The sequence below is a fragment of the Leopardus geoffroyi genome, chromosome C2 (genome assembly GCF_018350155.1).
Source record: "Leopardus geoffroyi isolate Oge1 chromosome C2, O.geoffroyi_Oge1_pat1.0, whole genome shotgun sequence".
Lineage (NCBI taxonomy): Eukaryota > Metazoa > Chordata > Mammalia > Carnivora > Felidae > Leopardus > Leopardus geoffroyi.
This window is the reverse complement of record NC_059333.1, coordinates 153,152,643-153,171,269: the sequence shown is the minus strand read 5'-3', so window position 1 is coordinate 153,171,269 and position 18,627 is coordinate 153,152,643. Positions and strand designations below refer to the sequence as shown.

Sequence of the window (18,627 nt, the reverse complement as noted above, 5' to 3'; positions counted from 1 at the left end):
GGGCACTTCCATTTGAAAATCATTCCCCCTTCTGCTTTGCCTCCTAGGTGGTCTTCGAAGCCTTGCATAATCTGGAGCCCCGTGGCTATGTCGTGGGCTGGATCATTGCCATAAGTCTGCTGGTGGGAATACTCATCTTCCTGCTGCTGGCTGTTCTGCTCTGGAAGGTGAGTCTGGTGATTGCAGGGCCCTGTGGAGCCCCCACCCATGGATGCCCAGCCCTCCTGCCTCGCGAGGATCCTCTTGAAAGGAGCTTCCTTTTAGAACTTCCTTCACGGTGCAGGTACAGTGAAGCAAGGTCAGCGTCCCCCTCAGGTTCGAATGGACTCTTGGCTCCACTTGAGGCCATTCCAGCCGAGGCCTGGACCTTTAGAGCGAGAGCAGTCGTCTCAGCCCCGCCCTGTTCTTACCTTCTCACTGGTCCCACCAGAAAGGCGGGAGCCCAACTCCACGACAGAAGCTTGGGAGGAACAGCAGGGCCTGGGGTGGTTCACCGTTTGCTCAGAGAAAACGCAAGCAAAGCCACTGCCGAGCGACTCTTTGTTTTCTTCCCATGTGGAATAGGAAAAGGACTTTTGCCCCGAGGACTCGGGCAACTAAGATGAGATATAGTCCAGAGTTCTGCCTGGGGAGCTGCGTGGTGCATTCTCCCGACCCCGGGTGGTTCACTTGTAGGTGAGCCCGGGGATATCCTTGCCCTGCTTCCTTCCCCGGGGAACACCGGCCCCGCCTTCTTGCCTCTTGTCACTTTCTCAAGGGGAAAGGGGTGTCCACACCCCAAGTCTGAGCTGGTTTCTCTGCCTCACACTCTCAGAGGTCCGGAGTCCCTTCCCTTCAGAGCCTCTGTGCTCGTCAGTAACAACCTCAGAGTCATTATCTAGCAAAGGTGTGCCCCTCCTGAGCGCTCATGTCCCAGGTAAGTGGATCCCCGGTTGGTCCTTACGTCTCCAGGTCCTAGAATAGCACCAGGGGGCAGAGCTGGGACTTGTTGCCACCAAAGCCCTGCTTTGCTAGTGTTCCGGGTTTCAGATGCAGGTGGGAAGCAGCCTCTTATATCATTATGGACGGATGCTTTAAATTCAAATCATTACTTTCTTGGGGGTCACAAAATAATTTGTATTCATCGATCAGACGTTGTAACCTGTCAATAAGAAAAAAAAAAAGGTGTATGGGGCACCTGGGTGGCTCAGTCGGTTGAGCCTCTGACTTTGGCTCAGGTCTTGATCTCCCGGCTTGTGGATTCGAGCCCCGCGTCTGGCTCTGTGCTGGCAGCTTAGAGCCTGGAGCCTGCTTCGGATTCTGTCTCCCTCTCTCTCTGCTCCTCCCCCACTCGTGCTCTGTCTCTCTCTCTCTCTCTCTCTCTCGCAGAAATAAATAAACATTAAAAAAAAAAGGTATAGGGGCGTCTGGGTGGCTCCATCGGTTAAGTGTCCGACTCCTGATTTCAGCTCAGGTCGTGATCTCACAGTTCGTGGGTTCGAGCCCCACATCAGGTTCCATGCTGGCAGCGTGGAGCCTGCTTGGGATTCTCTCTCTCTGCCTCTCTCTTTGCCCCTCCTCTGCTTGCTCTGTCTCTGTCTCTCTAAATAAATAAACAAACAAATAAATAAAGACTTAAAAAAATTTTAAGTCTCTAAAAGAAAAAAAGTACAAAAACGCTCAGTCAGGAGTCTGCATCTCAGAATAACCACGATGAACAGTATTGTCTCTTCTTGACCTGCTTCTCTGTAGAGATATAGACCAAGCATTCTCATAGCACCTATTTATTTCTGAGAAGGATGTTGAGCTTCCCAGTACTACACACGACATGTTTAGAGGTACAATGCCTCTAACGTTAAAACAGTGGGTGCAATTATTCATCTGAAATAAAAGCATAATACACATACTTGTATCCAAGAAGTCGAGACACAGGAAACACCGTGTTTTCACTACACATTCTTCAGACGGACAATTGGGCTGATTGCCGTAAGTGGAGGGCTACGTCCCCTGAAAAAGTTCTGGAGGTTTAAAGAAAACTGCATGGAACACATTCCTTGAAGAGAAGTTTCTCTTATGTTCCCGTGCTTCTCAGACATTCCGTGTACTCTTTTCAGCCTCCCCCGCCCCACCCCGAACACGATACTGCAAACCTCTTTCCGTGTTGTTAAAAACCCACCTCCAGGCGGCCCCATGTCTGCATGCACCCGTCCTGTCCCCCGATGCTGGGAGCCAGGTGGCTCCTGGATTCACACCCCCTTTAAACGGTGCCACAGTGAATATCCTTAGAGCCAAATATTTGCACAAATCCTTCATTATGTACTTAAGATGAAACCCTAGAAATGGAATTGCTGAGTCAGAGGAAATGCATACTTTAAGCCTTTTATTACATCCTGCAAATCGCCTCTAGAAAGGTTATACCCATTCCCCCTCCCACAAGCACTATATCAAAAGTGTCCATTTCCCTATATATTTGCCAGGAGTGCATATTACCTGTTCAAAAAGAAACAAAAAATAACGTGCCAATTTGTCGTTTGTTTAATCTGCGTGGCCAGATAGGTTCTCAACTCCCCCTTGTGTCCTCCGACTCCTTCCGGCCGGGACGGCCTCAGGTCTACAGGCAGAGAACAAAGCCAGCTCGATGTTTGATCTGAAAAGACAGCAAGAGCTTTGGTTGGGGTGTGTGTGTGTGTGTGTGTGTGTGTGTGTGTGTGTGTGTACTCCTTCCTTCTGCCTTTGGGCTCCTCAGATGACAGAAAGTCCTCCAAGGCTGGGTACGTGAGACCAGACAGGGACAGAGAGTGGGCAGTGTGGTGGCCATGCCCCGTACCTGCTCATGAGGGAATGCCCTCCTTCTGGCCACCCCCTTGGCCCTGCCATTCAGGGCTGTGTCCCGACTCTGTGTACACACTCGTGCCTTCTTCCACCTGCCATCTGCCTAGCTTTGCTTCCGCTGTGTTTGTTTAAAGAATGAGGTTGCAGGAGATAGCTGCCGTGGGTAGTCAGGACCCTGATGTCACCCAGCTGCTGTGTGATCCAAAGGGCCAGGACCCGAGGAGGCGAACCCCACCCTCTACCACGGACTGGGCGAGGGGGCAGAGCGGCGGCAGTCAAGCGGTGGCGTTACCCCGGACGAGGTCTTGCCATCACTAACGAGGGGGAAGCGCAGGGTCTAACAACACCTTTCAGGAAGCAGTTAAGTGACACCAAAGCGGAAAGCCACTTTGCTCATCCTCCAAGAGCAATATGTCACTTCAGCTCAATTTATTGAACGTTTGTTTTGAACCAAACGCTGGGTAGGCACCTGTATACGACGATAATTGGGACTCCTCCCTGCCCCTGAATGCTCCGCCATCTAGCACACAGACCTATAAATGGAATAGGGGGTGATAAGCATGTGCAAACTTCTCAGGAAACTGAGAAGAAGGTACCATTGAAACCTGGCTCCCACGTTTGCCAGCCGTGTGGCTGGGGACGGTCACCCTCTGTGACCCCCCGTTCCCTCAGTAAAACGGAGACCGCAACCTCTAACTCGAGGTATAGGGAGGATGCAGGCAAAATGCTTAGCACCGAGCTGAACACACAGAAGCACCCGAGAGAAGTCAGAGGACATTTCGCAAAGGAGGTGTCATCCAAGCCTGACCTTGGATGTGGTTTGAGTTCTCCAGGCAGGGAAGGGCAGGTGGATGTTCCCTAAGAAGGAAGAGGAGGTGAGAATGGGAGCCGCGTGGGAGGTATGTCACGGGCAAGCAGTGGCCCGCAGTAAGATGGCCGACCCCGACTCTCTGAAAGCGCCCACCACCCAGGGGAAAGGGGAAAGGGGGGAGGGGTGGGTCTGTGGACAGAGCAGTGGCATGGCCAGAGCTGTCTCGGGAGAGAGATCTGGGGACAGGACGGGGGCTAGGGCAGTGGCCACGGATGGAGGAGAGGAGAGCCAATTAGAAAGGGATTTGGTGGCCGGTTGGACTGGGGAGGTCAGGAAGGAAGACAGTCCGTCACTGTTTTCACTAGACAGTGGATGGTTTCCCTGGGTGAGAGTAAGGAAGGTGCGATTTGAATTCATTCCGGAAGAGAGGCAGCTTGGGGTGAGGCATTCTGAGTGTGCGGGGCCTACAGGAGACTAGACTGGGTGTGAATCACTCCCAGGCCCCCTCACCCAGCAGGCGGAAGGTCTACAGAAGGACATTCCTGTCACCTCACCGGCCCTGCCCGCTTTCCCTTCCGTTTCCTACCTCAGGCATCACCAAGGCCCTTCTTGTCAGTTGCCAAAAAAAAAAAAAAAAAAAAAAAGGCCCATAAATCCATTCACAGCCACTTCAGCAAGAATTGTAAGGATGGGGGCGCCTGGGTGGCGCAGTCGGTTAAGCGTCCGACTTCAGCCAGGTCACGATCTCGCGGTCTGTGAGTTCGAGCCCCGAGTCGGGCTCTGGGCTGATGGCTCAGAGCCTGGAGCCTGTTTCCGATTCTGTGTCTCCCTCTCTCTCTGCCCCTCCCCCGTTCATGCTCTGTCTCTCTCTGTCCCAAAAATAAATAAACGTTGAAAAAAAAAAAAAATTAAAAAAAAAAAAAAAAGAATTGTAAGGATGGAAGAATACACATAGGCCCCAAAGGAGATGTGTGCATCCAGACCCAGAAAGTGTCCAGAAACCAAGCCAGGTAACCCCCTCTCTCCCTCCCTTTGTCCCCCGCAGCCCCTCGCCGCTGCCCCTCTACACTCCTGCATCCTGTTCTCCCCGAGCTGACCTGCCTCTCCACACTTCTCTGCACACGGGAAAAAAACGGGTGCCCCCCGCTGCTCCTGAGGGGTACATCTCAGTGACTTCTAGCCCCGGACACAGACTGATCGGCCACCTCTGACGCCCAGCTCTGCAAGTCCAGGGGAGAGAATGTCCACCGCTGTGGCTGGAGGCAGGGAGCTGGCAGGGAGAGAATTTGGCTCAGCTTCGGTCCCACGTGCCCTACTGATCCCAGCCGCTAAGACTCGGGAAGGAGAAAGATTCAAGATGGCACTTGGGCAGGCGGGGTGGGGGTTGGGGTGACTCTCATAAAAGAAGGAAGTTAGACAGGCATTCGCCCCCTTAGGGTTTCATGGTTTCCTGAGGTGCCGTTGCTCAAGCCTGTGGGCTTTTATATCGTACCTTTTAGCCGCTGCTGTGTAACACACTGCCCCCAAATTGAGGCGCATTGTATCTTATAAATGTGTGGGGCGGGAATCCAGGAAGGGTTTGCCTGGGTGATTCTTCTGCTCCCCGTGACATTGAGTGGGGTCACTCAGTGGCATTTCCCTGGCGGCCAGGCTGGTCTGAGGAGTCTAAGACAGCTTAGTCACATTCCTGGCACCTTGGTGAGGATGTCTGGGGGGCCAGACTCGGCTGAGCCCCTCTTTCTCTCCATGTAGACTTAGAGCCTCCCCAGGGTGGGGTCTGACTTCTCACGTGGTGGCTGAGGCCCCAAGAGAGCATATGGAGGAAGCTGCTCGTTCTCTTAAAGGCTGGCCCAGAACTGGCGTAGTATCGTTCCCCCATACTCGGTTGGTCAAAGCAGTCACCTGGCAGCCCAGGTTCAAGGGAGGGGAAATAGACGCCACATCTTCATGGGAGGGGGGGCCGCCTTTCATCTGCCACATTCGTGATGTTCAGAACTAGGGGCAAACGTTCAATGGTTTCTTCAAAAGTCACGATTGTTTTCAAGTAGATGAGACCTCGCCTCTCTTCCATGGTGTCAGGGGGAAAATCATGATTGAGCTCCTTTGGGGAAAAGGGAGTAAAAGTAAATCTTGGTGCAACATTCCTGAATGCACTCGGCATTCAGTGTGGGTCATCTCTTCAGGCAAAGCTACAATGCAGGAAGGAGGTTGACAGAGGAAGTTTAAGAAAAATAGCGTTTTTCTTTTTTTTCTTTTTTCCTTTTAGAGAGAACACGTGCGTGTGCATGTGCATGAGTGGGGGAGGGGCAGAGGGAGACAGAGAGTCTTCTTTTTTTAATATAATTTATTGTCAGATTGGCTCCCATACAATGCCCAGTGCTCATCCCAACAAGTGCCCTCCTCAATGCCCATCACGCACTTTCCCCTCCCCCCACCCCCCATCAACCCTCAGTTTGTTCTCAGTATTTAAGAGTCTCTTATGGTTTGCCTCCTTCCCTGTCTGTAACTTCCCTCCCTTCCCCTCCCCCATGGTCTTCTGTTAAGTTTCTCAAGATCCACATTTGAGTGAAAACATATGGTATCTTTCTCTGCCTGACTTATTTCACTTAGCATAATACCCTCCAGTTCCATCCACATCACTGCAAATGGCAAGATTCCATTCTTCGGAGAGAGAATCTTAAGCAGGCTCCATGCTGAGCGAGGATCCACAGGGCTCGATCCCACAACCCTGGGATCATGACCTGAACCGAAATCAAGAACCAGACACTCAGCTGACTGAGCCACCCAGGTGCCCCAATATCTTCTCTCTTAAACAGCTAACTAAATATGATGACTTTCTAGGAGGTTGAAAATGGCAAACGAAATGTAGGATTATTGTGATGACCTATTGACTCCTAAAACTTCACCTACAGACCTCTTGTCAACTGTGATTCCTATGTCTATAACCTCAGAATGATGCCTTACATACAGTGAATTGAGATCTGATATCGTATGGACAGTCCAGTGCCTAGAAGTCTGTTGATTAGTTGGACTAAAAGCCAGCCTAATATGTAACTTCCATGGGAAGTCTTAATGGTTTGGGCTTATTGCCACAGTTCGTTTATTTCCCCTCCGTTTCCGTCAAGGGGAAAGCCACTGAGTGGTCCCCAGTCGCTACTGCTGACCAGGGGGTGCCTCCCCAGGGCCTTTGAAGACAGGTAGGCGGCGTTCAAGTCCTCTGCCTTGAGGAGCCACATCTCTTGAAGTTCCCTTTCGAGTGGCTCCTGACATGGCTCCCTGAGGTCGTTGGCCGTTGCCTCGAGCCGATGTGCCAAAAATGGCCGTTCCCCACAATGTGCCACGTAAACACAAATCGTAGCGTGGTCGGGAGACGGAACAAAGCAGGTGGCTGTGCTGATGTATTCATTGTGCCACACGGGCCTGCGGGTCAGCACGCTTCACCCTTGAAAGATGGCTAGTCCCTTCACTCAGCAGACAGTGTTGGGTCCCTACCAGGCGACAGACTCTGGGCAAAAGGACAGAGGTAGACAGAAGAGGCCTTAGTCAGTCTGGAAGACCTCTGGGAAATGCGGTTAAGTGACCAGAGATGGTGGCTGAGCCACGTACACACACCGGAGCAGGACTTGGCCGGGCCAAGCTTGTGCCACCAGCTCCTGGGCCCTCCCGCATGTCCCTGTTGGGCCGCTGACATGCCCATCATCCACTGTTGCTCTACGTGTTTATCTAAAAGAAACCCCTTACAGGTCAGCAGATGGCCTGTTCCGGAGCCGGGCTCCAGACCCCCCTCCGCCCCCCACCCCCACCACTGGCCTCCTCCTCTGGGCAGACCCGGGGCCTTCCCGAAGGTTCCCCGCCCCCCCCCACTCACTGCACCTCAGACGCTCTCCTGCTTGGCAGCCCCAGGCCCTGACTCCAGTACCAAATCCACAGTGAGGGCCCTGAGCTAACCAGCCCCTTCTTCAGATACTGAAATGGATCCTCATCAGCTTTGCCAAAGCTGGGATGTTAGCAGACGCCGAGGGCCATAATTTAAACTGTGCGTGTCAGGATTACGGTAGCCTGCCAAACCACCATGCAGGAAGAAAACTTTGAAACGTGAGACTCTTTTTAAGGGAGAAAAATCCAAATGAGTTCCCTCCCCTCTCCCTTAGCTCCTGCCCGGGCCTCGTGCCTCTCCAAGACACTCACAAAGGCCTGTTTACGGAAGAAAGCGTGGTTGCTCAGAGCTACGGTAGGGAGACCGCTTGGTGTGGGACTCGGACACGTTAAGAAGTGCCTTCAGCTCCTTAAGCCAGCCTCTGAGTCAGGTGGCAAGCGAGTGAGGCCGCCAGGAGGCTCTTCCTTTAGGAGAAGAAGCCGCGTCTAGGGCCCCCCGCTTCTCTCTCCCTCCCACCCCCTCCCCTGGGCAGTTGGCCAGAACCCACAGGCCGCCCCTCGGTCGAGGAGAAACCCTCTGCCTCCTCCTCTCCCGTGTTCAAGGAACCATCCCCTCCCTCCTCTTTGCCCCTTTTGCCAGGCGAGATGACCAGCAGCGAGGGAAGTGCCACTCCCCTGCCAGCCCTGTGGCCAGCCCCTTCCCACGATGGCCAGGACCCCGGCCCTCCCCTCTCCCAAGCACCGGGCAGGCGGGCTGCTCCCCGCCCTCAGCTGGGCCCGCTCCAAGAGCCTGCCGTTTTCGAGCTGGCGTTGGGTTCGTGGTTTTTATTTGAGAGCGTTACTTCTGATCTCAAGCAGAATCCCTGAGAAAAAGAAATCTGTGAAAGGGCTCGGAGAACGCGCAAGGTTTGGCAGCCCCTCCGGGGGTCGTTGGCCTTATCGCCTTCCCTCCGACCAGGCCCATCCTTGCCTCGCCTCCAGAGAAGGAACGCACAGATACACGCGCACGTGTGCGAACACACACAGCCACCAACACCCTTCACGCTGCCTCAATTAAAACCATGTGCCAGGGACACTCAGTGGGGACTTATTTATGCTTGGAAGTAAATATTGGACTGATGTTGCCCTGCCGACATCTCCAGACAGAGACGTGCTGTGTAAATAGTCGGGTAACCGGAGAGACCGTAAACATGAGGCCCCGAGCTAGTCCAAAGAAGGAGTGTGTCCGAGGTCCTTGGAACGGCTTCCCGGGAGGTAACCCACAGGCCGGGGGAGGAGGGGGTGCGGATCTCACAAGAGCACAGATGCTGTGGAGTTGTGCAGTCCAGTCCCTCACTCACCCCAAATCGGGCTGGGAAGGAAGAGGCTGGTGCAGACCCCAAAACTCGGTCAGGCCTTCTTCTCTCTTCCTAGGCCTCGAGCCTCCCACAACACCTCCCTGATGAGGGCTATCCTGAGGAAATCTGCCGTTTCCCTAGTTGTTTTCGGGTAGGTTTTTGATAGAAGGTTATATCGGAAAATTGTGAGAGTCTGTCAGGAGGGCTCAGGGCGATGCTCTTTGGGGCTGCGGGCTGCCATCAATCAGGGCCGGTGCGGACAAAAGCCAGAAAGCAAGCTGATGCCTCTGTCTGCAGCTGAGCAAGGCTTGGCTTGAGTCCTCCTTGAGGGTTTCCGTGAACGTTTCCTCCGCTGCAGACAGAACTGTTTTAAACACGGCCTTCTGCCCTTCTAGTGGCAATGCAAGCCCTTGGAAGGTTCCGGAAAAAAAAAGTGCAGGACAACATTGACTCCACTGGATGGGGATGGGCTGTGGGGCTGCTGAGGGTCCAGCTTCAACTCATTATGAATCATCCCCCAGGGGGCTCAGCTGGCAGCCAAACCGGGTTTGCCCAGCACTTCTCAGACGTCTCCCCCAGAGTAACCAGAGCCAGAGGAGGTGCCTAAGGAAGGCCTGCTGCCAGAGAAATGTCTTTGAAGTCTCAATTTATCTTCGTTTTAAGAATTTTATAACTCCTTGTGTGTATCCATCCTGTAGCATAAACTTTGAAAATGCAGTTTTCCCAAAATTTCCAAAACCTCCTCGAAAACGATCGCCACCGGACGAGGGCTCCGTGTCTTGGGCCGCCTTCGCGTGAACCCTGGGTGTATGCAGCTGTGTGCCCCCCAGGCTGCAGCCCCGGGGTTGCTTTGGGAACCCGCCGAGGTCTGAGAATGCCATCGGTGTCTTAGAGCCAGGAAATGACCTCACCTGTGGCCCAGGAGATAGGTGGCTGGAGCACGAGCAGTCATCAGGACTCGGGGCTCCCCCTGTCGCGTCTCTCCCGTACACATCTTCCGAGAAGGTCCTATGGCAATGGGCAGACCTGGTGTGACACAGGTGTTGGGGGACCACTGCTCGGTAAACTCAGAGCCTGGGCTTTGGGTTCTGTATCAAAAGCCACAACGAGGCTCTAAACGGCCCAAAGCTGATATTCTCTTTTTCTGAAACGGAGTTAGCTTAGTTGTGTAAGAAACAATATTAGTTCGACAGAGAGCCACCACTCAGCTTTGTGCAAACTAGCAAACAGAGCCCCTTTCGTCCAGAAACTGTACTCCCATCCTTTAGAAAATTCAGGAAACCTGCGGATTTTGTTGAGGGGGAGTGGGGGGAAAGACACTCTACTGCCATCTGCTGGGAAATAGTTGTAATAAATGGACATGTCCATGATATCCACAGCGTGAGGGGCACTGCCCCCTTCATACAGTGCACAGCCTGCACCACTGTACCCAACTCCCTAGCCGTGAGAGTGGACTGAGTTTTAAGAAATGGTCTTTGGGCTGCATCGAAGAAGGGCCAACACCAGTGGCCAGCTCCAGCCTTCCGTCTAAGAGGCCACGCCCGGGTTGTGTCGGACACAGAGCTCAGGAGATGATGGTGCTGTCACCTCGTTGGTAACAAGTATGACACTTAAACATGGGCACACGGGAGCTCCATGCGACCGTGCATCTGGCTGCTCTAGATCCTTGCTAGATTGCTTGCACACTCTATTTTAAATCCTTATGCTAGCACAGCTATGAGAAAGTGAGCCGACTTTTGTGCCGCTTGGAGATGAGCAAGAAAATTCTGTTCAGCAGGACAAGGCAGGGCGCTGCTCCTTCGGTCTAGAGCCCTACCAGCTGCCCCTGCCTCTCTCCCTGCGAGGAAGACTTTCAGTAAGTCAGACAGAAAACACGGGGTGCTGCATCGCTTGACTCATGCTGCGTGACAAACCATCCCGAAGTTTAATGGCTTAAGAGCAGCAAACGTCTGTCTAGCTCACAAGTCTGTGGGTCGGGCTGAGCTTAACAGGGGGGTTCTCTGGTCTCGGGTAGACTCGTGTCTGTGCCTGCAGGCAGTTGGGGGTTGGCCGGTCTTCGGGGGCCTCACTGAGCGCGCTCGCATCTCGACCAAACTCGTGGAGGCTGGGCAGGGTTCTGGGAAGTGCGACAGGCCTCTTGAGGCCCAAGCGGGGTACCGACTCGGCTTCGCCTCCACTGCATCCGGTTTTCAGAACAAGTCACAGGGCAGAGTCAAGGGGTGGGAGCCAGCCCCCTCCTCATGATGGGAACTCCCACACAGTCACGTGGTAAGGGGCCTGGACGCGGGGGACGCAGGATTGTGGGTGTTTCTGCAGTTACTGCCAAGTACAGGTGATATGCTAAGCTCCGGGGACAAAATGCACAAACCCTGCCTTCAAGGAGTCCTCAGACTTAAGACAAACGTGAAGGATAATGAGGGAGCCGTTGAAATTCCGCCTGACTAGAGATGAGCTACTTATCTGGGATTGAAAGTGAGTAATCTGGGATTAGCTGGGATTAGTGAAGCATTGCACCATCAGCAGGCAGAGTTCCGTGCTAAGGAACCTTATTTCCATCTTACATCCAGCCTTACTCTCGTGATTATGTCCTCCTTAGCACAGAAGGTGCTCATGACATGTTTGCCCAGTCAACCACATCTTTTTTTTTTTTTTAATTTTTTTTTTTCAACGTTTATTTATTTTTGGGACAGAGAGAGACAGAGCATGAACGGGGGAGGGGCAGAGAGAGAGGGAGACACAGAATCGGAAACAGGCTCCAGGCTCTGAGCCATCAGCCCAGAACCTGACGCGGGGCTCGAACTCACGGACCGCGAGATCGTGACCTGGCTGAAGTCGGACGCTTAACCGACTGCGACACCCAGGCGCCCCAACCACATCTTTATCTTAACGGTATTTCAAGCAGTAACTCCTGAGACATTTCCAGTAAGTCTTGGGTTGCTCTCCTGACCTTCTGCAGGCGTGCTTTGAGGGCCTTGACAACGGCCTTTTTCCGGAACATCCAGACCAAGCCCTGATTCCACATTCCTTGCAGAGGGGAGAAGGTGATAGGGACTTAAGGAGAGGAAAGTGTGTGTGGGCAGGGGGGTGGAGGGGAGTGCCAGAAAGTGGGGTCCTGGCAGATGTAGTCTTATGCCGAGAAGAAACTTCCAGGGCCGAAAACACTAGGAACTCAGTGTCCACAACACTGGCCGTGCGGATTGACACTCAGAGCCGCAAACGCTTGGCAGTTGTTTTAAGAAAGCTTCTTCCCCGTCATTCAACCTGCATCAGCCCCTTCACTGACTGCACTCCGAGTGCGCTCCCAGGATTCCCCTGGCAACCCGGAGAGGCCAATCAGCCCCTTCTCTGGGGCGAGGAATTCCGACCGTCGGATGACTGAGGACGCTCAGCTCACAGGGAAGGAGTATGAGGACGAATGGACAGAGAAGTGGGCGTGCCCGTGAGAGCTGGGCTGGCCTGATGACTCGCTGGGTGCAGGTTTCAGATTCGCTCCTGGCGACACACTGCAGAAATTCCTGGTCGTGAGCGCTTTCGAACGTGGCCACGGGAGTCACAAGCTCATGACGGTGTGGAACCACAAGCCTGCAGGACAGCAGGCTCACCGACAGCAGACTGAACGCGTGCGGCCGTTTGAATTCCTCCATTCGAGGGGATTGAAATGGGGATTTGAGGGCGGGTCATTGATTTGCAAGGTGACCACAGGAAACCCTGATCAGAGCAGGAAAGCGAGAGAGCAAAAGAGAAGGAGGCCCACCAAGACGTGGTAAGTAAGGCTGGTTACCGCTTCGGGCAAGTTCCACCGGGGAACTCTGGTAGGTCGTGCACCTGAGGGTTGTCACAGCCAAGAAGAGGGGGTGTTGGAGTACCCCACTCCAGCTGGCCACGTTTAAGGGCAGAGGCAGGGAGGGATGTCTGACGTCAGAAACAGCGGCCACGAATGCTGGCGACAAAGGACAAGACGTGCCGGGTCTCTCCGAGCATGGGAGAAGGTCAGCTCCCATGCTTTAATGTCTGTGATGCCTGTTCGAGAAAACCCAGAAACTCGTCTTGCCGGATGTGACGTCAGAGGGGAAGGTCTTTCCAGAACTGAGCTGAAGGAAACTGCCATCCCGGATCCGGTGAGATGCCAGTTTTCGGAGAGTTCACACTGCTGGGTGTGGGGCAGGTACTGCATGTTTTGTAGGTTTGAGAGAAAGATCTAGAGGAACAGCAAGGAAGAATGCAGACTGACGGACGCTTTTCAAAGCCTGTTCTGTGAGAGCAGTATTTAGCAATTCCCCCACGATGGCTGATGTCTCCGCGGATAACAATAGGTTTATCAAAAGCCAAATGAGCTCAGGAAATGTCAAGTCCCTGAGTTTCTTAGATCCTTTACTAAGGGTTATTAGATCCTTGACTTTCTACTGTGCATTACATACGTCTTAAAGGAAGAGGGGCGCCTGGATGGCTCAGTCGGCTAAGCGTCCAGCTGCAGCTCAGGTGATGGTCTCGCCATCCATGAGTTCGAGCCCCACGTCAGGCTCTGTGCTGCCCGCTCAGAGCCTGGAGCCCACTTGGGATTCTGTGTCCCCCCTCTCTCTTTTCCCCTCTCCTGCTCGTGCTCTGTCTCGCTCTGTCTCTCAAAAATATATATTTAAAAAAAATTTTTTTTTAAGGAAGAAAGAAGGCAGCATCTCCCAAACTCATCTGACTGTGAATTTTATTCGCAAATCACTATTTTACTCCCAAATGCCTTTGAATAACTCTCGGTAACTAGCGTTCGCCAGCACACCGTTCGGAAAACACTTCACCAAAAGCACTTTATAAGGAACAGTCATGAGAGAACCTGCAGAAAGTCCGTGCATTTTGAAAAGTGGCTCCACAATAATGCTCTTCCTAAATCGGTCTAATCTGAGGGGCTTTCCAAGCCTTCCCAGGTCTGTGAGTACAGGACTTTTTCTCCTCCTCCCCCAGGCTGCCTTGGGACCGAAAGGGCTGATTCTCCAGCATTCTAACCCGGCTTCTCCTCTCTCTGCCTTTCAGATGGGCTTCTTTCGCCGAAGGTACAAAGAAATTATTGAAGCTGAGAAAAACCGGAAAGAGAACGAAGACAGTTGGGACTGGGTCCAGAAAAACCAGTGACCTGCCACACCAGTCACGTGACCCAATCGGCCGCCTGTCGTCCTTGATCTTTGTATCTTCCATATTTGGAAGAAAGAATCTTCTCCAGATTTTTCGGAGGCCCCACTGATGCTGTTCTCTTCCTCGTTTTTTGTCAAGCCCAGGAGCCACCCTGAGGCAGCCGCTCCGGCCAGGTCACGTGACTGGAGCCACCACCTGTGTCTTCTTAAAGGTGAACTCCGAACTTGGGAAAGCAAGCTACAGAGGTGAACCATATTTATGGATGCAACGTGCGTGGTCAACCCTCAGGGGAAAACTGTTACCTAAAAGTATTTTTATAAATATAAGCCTTTTATATACTGATTATGTCTTTATATTTGTATCGATGTTTTATTATTTCTATTAAATAGTTATATAATTCACTCAAGCACTGATCTCTGGGCTGAAATCTTGGAAGTACGTGTGCATCCATAGAAATCTGATCGTACTTTGGGACTTGCTGTTAAAAAGACACGTGCACATAAAATAATCTGAGGAGACCTCGTGTGAGCCACGAAGCAGGCGGCACCACACGTATACCGGTTGAGGTCAGACCCCTAAGACAATTCGCATCTTTGTTGCCTGGAGTCGTTTGAAATAATGTGCTAAAGGACTCTAAGCGGTTTTTCATACATCCCTTGCATCGGAAGGCTTCCAACAGGACTTTGGATGGAAAAACCTGCCCCTGGCACAAGTCTGCTCGGCATCACCTATACGGACATCACACCCTCCTTCCGCTTGGATTGATGGACGAGAGCTTGGAGCAAGGCCGTTGGGTCACCCGGCAAACCTCAGCAAGGCATCTCATCCTGGACGTCATGCATCCGAGTCCACTCACCGCGAGGACTAAGTCAGTGCCCACCAAGCAAAGACTTGTGTCAGAATGCTGTGATGTGTTGCCTTTTCGTGGTAATTTGAGGTCAGAGGTCTCCACTTCCCCTCCCACTCTTGCTGTCCCAGCTGATGGCCATTGCAGATTCCTTCCCAGAGATGACCATTCAACCTGTCCTTAGTTTTTAAAACAGCGTCTTAAGGGAGGTTCCCCGAAAGCAGACTCCAGTACAAAGATTTGCCTGCAAGTAACTGAATAAGGTAGTGTTCTGCCCGTAGGAGACGGCAGTAAAGGGGTGAGGGAAGCAGGACAGGGAAGGGGAGGAAGCCAGGCAAGGGTGCCATTTCAGAGGACATCCCGAGGAGGGTAGCTTCAGCCTGATCCTGCAGGGAGCTCTGGAGGTAAGTTATGTCCCAGAGTCGCCCCAACCCGGGGCAAGGGAGCTGATCTTTCAGATTCTTGGGTGCAGGGGAGCTATAAATTTCCCACTCTCAGCTCCGGCTGGCAGAACGGCTCCGACAGCCCAGAGGCAGTCCTCTGCAGGAGAGCTGCAAATGCACCCCCAGCCCGGGGAGGCATCCAGAAAGGATGTGAAAAAGAATGCACTGGGACCTGGGCGCAGCGCTGGCACTGCCCTGCCCACCGCGCGCCTGAATGCTGAGTTGCTGCCCTCGGTTCCAGTCTCCCTGTTTGCCGGTTGGTGTTTATCATCAGCCGCGCTGTGCCGCCTGGTTTTGAGTGCAATGTGATTTTCTAGAAGGGCAATGAGATGATGCGTGTAGTGTGCCCGGCACAGCGCCTGGACCGCAGGGGACACTCAGTAACTGGCCGCAGCCCTGGCCGCGGTCGCCACAAACCTTCTGATGAGAGAAAAAAACACGCGGCTGAGAACAGGGTCTGACAAAGGGTCCTTAACGGCTTATTACAGCCCGCTGGAGCCCCAGGTGCATAAAAGATGTTAGCAAATGGGACCGAAAGAAGAAACAAGACGGGGACCTTTCTTGTAGGGCCTCGTCTACTGGAAGCTAACGTGTTGGGGGGTCTGTGAACATCGTGGCAAAGACGCAGAACTCCAGAGGAGACAGGCTTTTCCACGCACATACTTGGCTAATACTTGGAAAGATAGCAAAGTTTAGGCAAAATCGTGAGGATGCCGGACAGTTGTGAACCTGGCGTGGAACAGAAGCGTCTTTTCATTTCTTATTATGCAGTTGACTCTGATGCAGAAAGACAATGAACGTATTATGTGTCCCTTCCTGGTGAATCTGGGAATAGATGACAAGGCCAGAGGGTCAATGGCATGAACTAGGCTGATCTTAGAATGAAGGCGGGGATGTTGCTTCTGACAGGGACGGAGGCAGAGGTAGCTACCGGGCAGATGCAGTCAAAGACACCAGTTGTCAGAGTTCCCCCGTGAGTTGTATCAAAAGTAGTGAGGGCAGTTTTGAGGGGGTCTTGGTCACTCGCTTAAAGGACACCTTTAAGCTGTGCATCAGGAGCTGCGTTAAGTGCTGGGGCTTCCCCAGAGGACTCCGTCACATTCTGCCCGGAGAGCCAAACCTTCCCGCCAGAGGCGGATGGAGAGTCTCCTCTGTGAGACCCCATGTGCGGCTTTCCCTCAATGGACTTTTGCTCATAGTATCATGCTGTCCTTTAATAAGCCACTGAAGATTGTTAGGCGGTAGGCCTGCATCAGCTCCCTCAGCGGCTTTGGACAAACGCATTTACAGCCTGTAACCAGCTCCCTTACGAGGGGTACAGACGCACTGGTGGCCACGTAGAGGATGACTCCTCCTGTCCCTGTGGACGGTCTCGGAGCCAGGATCTGTTTGCCCCTGGTCGATTCTGAACGGCAGACCCACATGGGCAGTCATACGCTCAGGAGATCACTAAGACTTCACAAGGCAGCCACTCCAGGAATCTGTCCGGAGAAGGACGGTGCCTCTGCACGTCTGATGGTGCTGAGTAGCAGGTGGGGCGACAGCAGGAAGTTAGCTGCTTGACACGGTGATAAAGAAGCCCAGCCCACCGTGAGCCCTCTCAATAGGCTCTCAGGGGAAGCAGGCAGGGTGAATGGCATCTGTACAACTTCTCCAGAATATTCTTTTGAAAGTCCACAGTGCATTCCAGTTTCGAACCCTCCTGCTTCTGTGGGTTCACTGTGGAATCCTATCAGATATCCTCTTACACAGCATTAGTTCAATCTGCTTTGGCTTTTAGTTATGTATTCAGTATGGTTTTAACTGATGGGAAGATTGAGACACTTTTTAAATATGAAAAAGGACCTTTGTAAAAATTGAAAATAATGCCCGCTTTTCAAGAATGGTTGACTTATGCTCCGTTGATATGGGACTCATGAGTTGGGGACATCCCCAGAGTGAGTCCTAGACCTGTTCCCAAGAAAAGACCACAAGGTTTAGGAATAAGGAGATACTAGAAGAAGGGGGCGGGTCCATTGGCTTGATGGTGACTGACAGGCACACGTCAGGAATCCGCTCTCTCGGTCAGCTGGTACCAGCATCAGCATCACCAGGAGTATTCTCACGTTTGGTGAATGTTGTAGAAAATCCACTAGAAAGTCGTCTTTCACCAAGTCACGCATAGCCTACCATCTTTGAGCCAAAGGCAAGGGAGTTAAGAACAAACAGAAAACCAGCAGGCCTCCCAGGAATATCTGGGACCTGTTTTCAATGCAGAAGTATAGTAGATCCCCCAAGTGATACATGTGCTGTGGGCTACCTGTTAAAACCCTAGCAGAGTCCTTTTTTTTAAAGGCTGTTCCGCTACTTTTATTCTTGGAAAAGACATTATGGCCAGGGGAATGCAGTTACACGTAGGTTACATATGAAATGTGCATCTGGTGAAACCCACATGCACCTGACCCAGACTTCTGGGAATATAGAGGCCACGCAAAGGATTGTTATGTCGGGGAAATGGCCCTTTAGCAGACAAAAGGCAGAAAGTGAGTGTCCTTTCAGAAGTGCTCCGACGCACAGGGGTCTAAGCAATGTGTTGTTCTGCTGTGTGGAGCAGTGGTACACACAGCGGATAATATTTTCTGAAACAAAGAATGGCTGAAGGGAAGATACAGATGCCACCAGGGCCAAGATGAACCTACTAGAATGTCTTCCGATTTTCAGCACATTGGGATAACGAGCAAATTTCCCACATGGTGCAATGCTTTATAGCACAATGGTCTAGATTTCAGACTTTGTTGTTGTTGTTGTTGTTGTTGTTTTTCCTAATGTGCACGGTGTGACGGGCAGAGTGAGTTTAAAAGCTTTAAGAGTGATTAATTGCATGGCAGACACCCACGCTAACTTCACTTCCAGAACTTGACTGATGCATCCATGTATATTTACGTTGAGGAATTTTGGTGGGAGGGGTGTTCCTCCTCCCAAAGTCATTAAAAGTGTATTAAAGTTTATGCAGTCACTTCTAATTCACTTGCACTGTTAGGGGAATGCAGGTTTACAAAAATACATGTTTGGAATAAAAAATGGCTGCAAATGATTCAGGAGTTTGGTCTGTAATTTCTTTGCTGGTGAAGAACTTGAACCTTTTTAGGGTGTTGAAGATGCGGTTTGAATGTAATACGTCACGAGCGTTAAAGAGCACGTGCAGGTCTATCTAATCGTGCATGAACAACCCCCTCCATGTGGCCGAACTGTCCCCGATCCTTGGCCTCCATTCCGTAGTCACGACTTTCTCTGTGCGTCACCCACCTGCCCAGGGCCACACCTGGGACTTTGATCTGAAGACAAACGTGCCCAAATTAAATGGAGTGGATTCCTTGTTGTTAGTAGACTGCTTCCACTAGT

The 18,627-nt window shown here is 52.2% G+C and overlaps 1 protein-coding gene across 1 annotated transcript in view; it reads left to right on the top strand.

Annotated features, from left to right (window-relative positions):
* The window catches only part of ITGA9 (integrin subunit alpha 9), a 345,274-nt gene extending 326,955 nt beyond the window's left edge, over nucleotides 1-18,319 (top strand). The window contains 2 exon segments of the mRNA XM_045436561.1: nucleotides 48-167; nucleotides 13,858-18,319. Coding sequence (XP_045292517.1) covers nucleotides 48-167; nucleotides 13,858-13,956 — 219 coding nt within the window. The 3' untranslated portion in view covers nucleotides 13,957-18,319.
* Nucleotides 18,320-18,627: the final 308 nt, after the last annotated feature.